The 8,471-nt window shown below is 44.3% G+C and overlaps 1 protein-coding gene across 1 annotated transcript; it reads left to right on the top strand.

Annotated features, from left to right (window-relative positions):
- Nucleotides 1-3,465: 3,465 nt before the first annotated feature.
- Nucleotides 3,466-5,657, top strand: LOC144100981 (chymotrypsin inhibitor-like). Its single transcript, XM_077633941.1, has 2 exons — nucleotides 3,466-3,612; nucleotides 5,099-5,657. The coding sequence occupies exons 1-2, from the start codon at nucleotides 3,534-3,536 to the stop codon at nucleotides 5,305-5,307; spliced, it is 288 nt and encodes a 95-aa protein (XP_077490067.1). The 5' UTR covers nucleotides 3,466-3,533; the 3' UTR covers nucleotides 5,308-5,657.
- The last annotated feature ends 2,814 nt before the right edge of the window (nucleotides 5,658-8,471 follow it).

The following is an 8,471-nucleotide window of genomic DNA, read 5'->3' as shown; positions in this document are numbered from 1 at the left end:
GTCGTCGTTTCTGTACTAGACTATCGGTTATTGAAAAAGCTCTCAAGCAACACTAATGAATTATATTTATGTTATGTTTGAGTGGCTAGCTCAAAACGGGTTTGTGAATTGATTCAACGACTGAGCAGAAAAACATCTTGCACAGATTAATAATGAGAACGTTTTCGGAGCGTGTCTACGACTTCAAATCCTTGAACAATCTCTTGAAATGTTGGTGCGTACCTAGCTGCGGTCACCGACACGGCGATCTTAAAATAATGTAGAAGTACTTTCTGCAATTTCATACATCTCTCTTATCGCCTTCCTAATCGCATTTTCTTAACCGGAATTCGTCGCTTTTTTCCGAAGTAAAACCTTCACTGCTTTCTTGTTCTTTGCACATAAAAAAAGATTTCACGATGCACTGTGTACCATTCTTTGTGATAGTTTTGAGCACAGGGTTTTTTCGATGGTTCTCACGGGCATCGCTACATATTGCCATTGGCCAGTGTTGTACCCAACAGCAGGAAAGACTATCCTAGCACTACTCAGGTTCACTGTCGATGATCTGATTATAGTCATTAGGAACTCTGAACTGCTTCGAAACTGGTTGTTAGATACGAAATTCCGCGCCACGGTTTAAAACTGCGATATTCTACCCACAGGTTTAACTAGTTTAACGGTAAACACTGTCGAAGTTTTTGAACACTAGGCATCTTTCCCATCACAGTCGATATCTTTATTTTTTCACCAATGTGCAACCTGATGGAGGCAGTTTTCTGTCTCATTTTTTTTCGGAGGATACCTGGAGCTAAAAGTGCCTTTTTATTGTGAATTTAAAACTTTATGTACGTGCAAAAAAAATTGTGAAATTGTAATCAAGCACCTGAGGTGACTGTCTCAAAAGAAATCCGCTGGAAGTGAAGTATTTTACACGGCTGTTTAAATAATCACTTTGAGGGTTTTAAATGTGCTCATAATCGTCAACTACTTCAACATTTTCACATTAGCTCGACCCCAATGAACAGCAGTTCTTCTTGAGCTTTTAATCCGCAATTATAAGGGAAAACTCGGTGCAAAAGAAAAGAATCTTTTTTCCCCTTTTATGCTCACTGTCCAAGCATTTATAACCTATATTTAAGAGACTTCGTTTCCGGTTAAAACACGAATTTACGCCATTCTTGTGCCCCGACAATTATTTTTAAAACTCGGTTCAAACCGATTTTTACACGACAGTCTCCTTACAGAGAAGGCAGCCTTCCAGTCCAAAATGCTGAAAACAGCAAATAAAACTATTTGACCCTCTATTAATGCTTGTTATTCATACAAGGCTTAATTTGTAAAAAAAAAAGTTGAAAAGTACTTTTAGAGCGAACAGCAGGCACGTTATTTGCATCTCTGTTCTAAGCAGTACCCACGCTAAGGAGGTCCTGCTAGGCTCTTGTGCATTTAAATTGATCGTCGTGATCATGAATGAATATATTCGCCGTATAAAAAGGTAAAGTCGGCCTTGCATGGACACGTAAGTACTAGGCAGGGAACGGCAGTGTGCAGGATAGGGTAAACGTAAGGAAAGGAAAAAATAATTTGTACGATACTTATTGATGCAGTTTCAAGCTTCATATTGTTTATGAAAAACATTACCAAGAAATAGAGTTCTTGTGTTCAACACAACATTCACCGCTAACAGTATATAGCCGTTTTTCTGCAAAAAATTACCCAAGAAAACCCGGATTATGGAACATTTTGCTGGGTGACCCGATATGTACCTGAATTTCAGCCGAAAAAAATACCGCCATAACTTTACCTTCTGAATTCCTGAAAAATCTTCAAAGATCCCCATAATAATAGGTGGTTTTTTGGGGGAAAGGAAATGCGCAGTATCTGTCTCGTATATCGTTGGACACCTGAACCGCGCCGTAAGGGAAAGGATAAAGGAGGGAGTGAAAGAAGAAAGGACGAGAGAGGTGCCGTAGTGGAGGGCTCCGGAATAATTTCGACCACCTGGGGATCTTTGACATGCACTGACATCGCACAGCACACGGGCGCCTTATCGTTTTGCCTCCATAAAAACGCAGCCGCCGCGGTCGGGTTCGAGCCCGGGAACTCCGGATCAGTAACCGAGCGCCCTAACCACTGAGCCACCGCGGCGGGTCAAAGATCCCCATTTGGTCGAAATCATTCCGGAGCCCTCCACTACGGCACCCCTTTCTTCCTTTCTTCTTTCACTCCCTCCTTTATATCTTCCCTTACGGCGCGGTTAAGGTGTCCACCGAGATATGTGAGAGATTTACTGAGCCATTTGCCTTCCTCTAAACCAATTTTCATTTTCATTCATTTAGCCCGAAGACTAAAGGGCTTTGTATATATTTAGTGGAAATTCAGCTTCTGCTTATCTCGCTGCAGTTAGGCGTCGATGGGAAAAACATGCATTTTCTCTTCTTGCTTAATTGACGATTTTATTGAAGTTGTTGTTCGGACCGAAACGCTATGAGGATTAAAAGGGAGGTACCTTGCAATCTTGTTTTGACCCTTTAGTGTAGAAACCGTGGCACCACTATTCGAACTCAGCCACGTATATCACAAAATATGCCAAAACTTTTGCCACTTTAGGATGCCGGCCTAAGCCTACTTGCTCGAAACATTTTCCTGTTCCTTGATTCTGGTCGCGTAATCCCAACCAATGATCATCTCAATTTATTTCCAAAGCTTGTGTCTAGAATACATCGCCTTCCTCCAAGAAAAGCCTTTTAATTTTGTTAATTCTTAATCGTAAAACAACCGTACACATTTCCGCGGGAACTGCTAGACGGTGAGCTTTCAAAGCACATCTTTATTCTTGAAGGCTAGGCACGCGCTAACGACACGAGCCTCCAGTCGAGACAAAAACCGAGACAGGTTCCTCCGGACGTGTCCGTTTCAAAACCAAAACACTAACGTCGCATACCAGTACACTCAGACTATCAACAAATAGAAAGCCATCTCGCTCTTTCTCTCTCTCTCTCTCTCTCTCTCTCTCTCTCTCTCTCTCTCTCTCTCACTAAAAAGAAGGGGTTGATGACATCCCATTCCCTCAAATTTATGCAGCGTCGCAGAAGATAGAGCTGGTGCGGGTTGATTCGAATCACTGCTCACGCGGCTGCTATGACGTAGTATTTAGATGTGCTTCTTTGGTAACAGTGACGGCATGACAGCTGTGCATCAATGAGTGTCCTCATAGGCCAGTGCAGAGGCGATGACCAACACCGACCAGTCTACCGAGTCAACAGCAACGAAAGATATGAGCAACGATTCGCCAACGATAGTTCTTGCTTCTACAGCGCGGCATGGTTTTAGATAGACGCGGTCTAGAAACAGGCTTCTACGGGCACGTGGACACCCTGGAAAGCCAACCGACGAGATTCGATCGTGGCCTTGCCTGTCCTTCCGTGTGTTTCACGCTCTCAGTGCAAGCGGCAAGCCGGCACGTGACGCGGGAAGGAGTATAAAACGCTCCCGTTCCAGGCTGCTCGAGAATTCGAGCCTTGCTCTGCACCAAGGAAAGCACGAGAACCATGAAGGTCCTGGCTTTGGTCGTGTTTGCTTTTGTGCTGGTTGCTGCTGTCACGGCTCAGAAGAGACCACACCATGGAGGTAAGCATGTGCTCAGCGCGCAGCTGTGCATGCGTACGCTGTCAATTGGAAAGACGTGGATTATGAGAATAACTTCAGAGTTGGGGGATAAGCAGTGGTTAGAGCAATTATTTCAGCATTTTAGCGCTTGTTTTTTTTTTAGATCTGATAGGCTGGTTACTTTAAGACCCAAAAGTCAGAGAAGTTAGCCTGAGGAAGATTGCACTAGCATGCAACTCTGCACGCGGAGTTGGGTAAGTGTAGGATAGAGGAAGGTGGTAAAGGATGAAAACAACGAGTCCTGGTGCAGTTCTGTAATTCTGGTTTCATGATCACGGGTGTACGTATAACTAACGCCAAACAGTGGACTAATTGCGCTATACAGGCTAGCGATTTTACAGAAAAACAACGCGGAACCTAATGCTATGTTCTTGCATACAAATAGGTGCATGGCAACTGTAAGTAGTGCTTGGGCTGTTGGATGCAAATTCGGGAAGACGATGACCAAACCGTCGAAAATGTCAAAACACACGTTAAGCATGAAAAATATAAATTTGTCTCGTGCGATGGATCACTTCGCCATAACCTACCTTTAGCTCGCCTTTTTAAGCGCTTCTGTCTAGTGGACTCAGAACAGATAATTGATAAGAACAGCGCCAGCTGCGCCTGTATTCTGCCGTGTAACTCTTGCTGGACACGGTCGCGAATTGGCCCCGCATAAGCATGCGTCACCGCACAAAGGTGCACCATGGCGAATAATTACGATTAGAATCTTTTCATGTGCGCCTTTAAGGATTTGAGCATTTGTATGCAGTGTTCACGTAAATTGCTTATATTTGCCTAGTATTACTTTTTAATACATACTTCAGCCCCCCAGGGGGCTATTACATGAGTGAGACGTATAGGAAGCAGCCTAGAGTACAAATACATGTCGTAACAGCAAAAATGAGAACGCCTGATTGAATGCATGAAGAACCGTATACAAAAAAACTAAGGTGCTGTCGGTGGCATACATAAATTTCTCTACTCGAAGCAAACGGAATGAACCAGGCATTGAATTGAAACACCGCTTCTAAGTATGTTGACGGCAGCGAAGTAAGATGAAATATTGAGATTGTGATAGCATCTTGTTTATGAATAAGATTAATATTATGTTTACGAGTAGGATTGTGATAAATCCCATTAGTGTCAACAGCTATCCTGTCCAGATCGTACACTCTAAACAGAAAGGAGCAAAAAAGGCAGTAAAGTGTCCCCTAGCGCCCTCCCCGTTTTATAAAAGAGAGTGGGCTAGAGGACAGCTTACTCCACTTTTTACTCCCATTTAGGTGTTTTCGTGTTTAGAGTGTAGCTGCAGTCCCCAAACGAGTAGCACCTTATTCGACAGGAACTACATGCGTCCACACGTTCCATTCACGGTTGTTTTTTTCTGACCCAGGCCGACAGTCTTTGTCTCCAAACCATGCGTCATTCACTTGACCACATCCTTCTGTCTTCCCATGCCCAGGTGGTGGCATCTTCAACAACCAGCCACAGAAGTGCGGCCTGAACGAGGAATACAGCTCGTGCAAAAGTAGCTCCTGCGCAGAAGCCACCTGCGCCAAGCCCGTGGTTGGACCCATCTGCACTGCCGACTGTCGACAGGGCTGTTTCTGCAAAAAGGGCTTCTTCAGAAGCGTGCGACGCATCTGTGTGCCCAGGAACCAGTGCCCGTAATCGCCACACCGGATGTCATTTCACGCTCCGGGTAGAAAGATCTGAGAGGGGCCAAAAGAGACTGTGCAAAGCGACACCAGCCCAAAATGAGACGAAACGGGGCAGGCACCACCACCCGTCATCTAATGATGTCATCAAAGCCAAACATTGCCTGACGAAAATTGATGAAATAGGTTGCCTTCGCTGCCACTTCCAAGGCTGCAAAGCCATTCAGCACAAAACACAAAAACGTGGCAAGCAGTTGGTGCACCATTACGTCGAAGTCTGGAAAAATGTAAGTGCCAGCACTCAAAGAAAAACATCCAGAAAAATCTTCGGGATGACGGTCGTTAAACTCGACATCTGTCACTTACTGTGGGCGTGCACTGCGCATCTACGCATTGGAGTCTTGTACTTGACAGAAACGGGCCTCTCATTGAGCCGCGCCGATTTCACTGTTCAGCGGTGATATCGACATCATCATCACTCTTTTTATACTTGTTTCATTTACAAACGTTGTTTTTCTTCTTATACGAATTCATGTTTACACCCTAGGATGAGAGTCATCCCCAATAAAAGAAATGTTTCCCTAACGCGCTGTTTGTGATACTTCCGTGTGGCAATCGACTCACGTGCTCTTCATTTTTGCTTTCTCGTCTGGAAAAACTGCGCCTTAGATGGCGCCTCCAGCTAATCGCCAAGGTTCAGTCACCCATTCTGAATGCAAGGTGTGCAGGTTGTTCTCGTTTATTGTGTTCGTGTGAAGTCTGCCCCAAGATTTAAAAATTCACGCAATAAGGAGTCCTCTAGACGAGTGCTTCACGAGTTTTCGGCTGCCTAGAATGAAATACACGTTCCCGCACGAAGTCTGCGAAGGAAAAATGTTGCACGTTTGTTTTTACCACTATCCTGCGATATTAGTGACAGTGTCCTCACAGTTGAAATTTTCGGTGATTTCGCAACACAACTACAAAGGTATAAATGTCAGAAAAAGCACATCAACCGCAATATTTAGCTCGTTTGCAGGCTATTGCAGCAATCACCAGCGCCAAGTTTGCCCACTGGAGGGGACCTGACTGCTCACTGAAATTATCAGCTCCTAGCTTCGTGGACCGCAATCAGTCTGTTTGCAAGACGGTGCAGATTAGTGCATGTCAGCACTTATCTGCATACTTTACAGGGGCGCCCTGCAACTCATTACAACCGAACAAAGTTCGTCACGGCGCAGTGTTGATGATCTGGAGCACATCGTCACATCGTCCTGTCGGCATTCTTCTGTTCTGTCCTGTCCTGCTGCAAAAATTACATTTCCAACATTCTTGGGCAAAATTTGGTCATATTGGAAAACCGTAAGGGGACTGTTATAGAAATATCAAAGGCAATGGTCCATTCTTCAGGTATGTACCGAAATCTTTCTTTTATAATATTTCCATTGCTCTCATCGAGCAGTTGAAACTGTGCTTTGGACGAATGCAAAAACGTTAATCACAAAAAAAATTCAAGCCTTCCGATAGGAGATCTGCGGACATATTGATTGGTATAGTGAAGTGTTACAATATATGAAAAAAAAATTGCGCTCATAAACAGTTTCCCGTTGAAAATGCTTTCGTCTAGAACTGTTGGGTATGGTACACCGAAAATAACAATTTCTAAACATGATTGACTGATTGATTAACTGACTGAATCACTGATTGATTGATTATTTATTTGATTGATTAATTGCTTTCTTTAAATTAATGGTATATAAACCGTCAACTTATGAGCCGGCAACAAGCTTGCCTTAATACTCTTCACTCCGCGTATCTGTCGCTACAACTCCCGCTAGCGTACATTAGGAGCTGCAACTTGTGGTACTTTGAAGATACTTGAATGAAACGCCCATAATAGCCCCTTTATTCCGGGTGTAACAGGAACAACGCACCAAGACACGACAGATGCACACGTGTAAGCATCCAGCTCTTAGCGTAAAAAGAGGCGGTACGGCCTTTTGAACCTAACGATAAGCATTAGGGTCAGCGAAAGCGCCAAAACAGGGCACGCATAGTCCAGGTACAGCGCACCCTTTGGTCGAGTGCGCGTACAAGACCTCCGTAAACATAGAGGCATTGCCGGTGACTCAGACAAGCCGCCCCGTTGACGTCAACGTTCATTGCGGTCAGGTGCACGTCCAGAAAATCTGATAATGTCGCGGATGTTTGAACACTCGGCCACATCGTTGAAGGGCTTCATAATCGCTGCTGTTGAAGCAGAGTTGGGTGCACGGAGCCTCCGTTGCACATATTGCATCATTCGGGCATTCTCAGGAGGCGGCAGGACGGTGCTACTTACGGAGTTCAGGAAAAACTGAAGGGTACAAGAAACTGCGCCGAAGATAAAAGCGTTTCGAAAAATTTATTGCCACTACCACTAGGTTTTGTTAAACATTTTTTTAGAGCTCAGCTTCTTTTACCCCAGATAATTTGAGAGTAGATGGGGGCCTCAGGCCCCACATACTGAGGCTACAACCCGCTTTTAGGAAGGAACCAAGCCTTAACGGTGTTAAGTACCATGCAGTTGTCCACATCCACTGTTTAGAGATCCAATTTTCGATGTACGCGCAAAATTGGGCTTGCGTAAAAATAATAAAAGGGAAAACAGGCAACCTGTCCACTGGGAAGGTTCCAATGATACCAGCATGCGAACCCTCTAGCTAGAGCCCAGAAATGTATTTCAGCTGCTTTATGTGGTCAGTGTGACCATCATTATAAAACCCACGCAAGTGCATTGTAAACGACAACGTAGGTAGTCACTCTTACCTTGAAACAGCAAAAACAGCAAAACTGCAGATATCATGCTGCGTCACATGTTATCAGCCGCATCCCCAGTAGAGCTGACTAGTGCACCGAATGTGCAAGTCAGCTCAAGTTATCTCGGTAAGTTTTAGCCTTGCGCTAACACCAAACGCATATATCTCTTTTACTCACACTGCCACTCTGCAAGACCGAGGGCTGCCTCTTGGAGGCATCACATGTCATAGCGAAGTGCTCATCTTCGCCTTGCTTCCGAGAGAGTTTCCTCTGCTTGCTGATAATGAGCATTAACAGCGGTGGTGATATTGATGTTTTAATAATACACATAGTTCAGTAACCAATATCGCTTTTTTTTACTCATTAAGTTTGGTCTTCACTCGCATAATTCTGAAATAA

The sequence above is a fragment of the Amblyomma americanum genome, chromosome 8 (genome assembly GCF_052857255.1).
Source record: "Amblyomma americanum isolate KBUSLIRL-KWMA chromosome 8, ASM5285725v1, whole genome shotgun sequence".
NCBI lineage: Eukaryota > Metazoa > Arthropoda > Arachnida > Ixodida > Ixodidae > Amblyomma > Amblyomma americanum.
The sequence above is the reverse complement of the archived record's forward strand: the minus strand, read 5'-3'. Positions and strand labels throughout refer to the sequence as shown.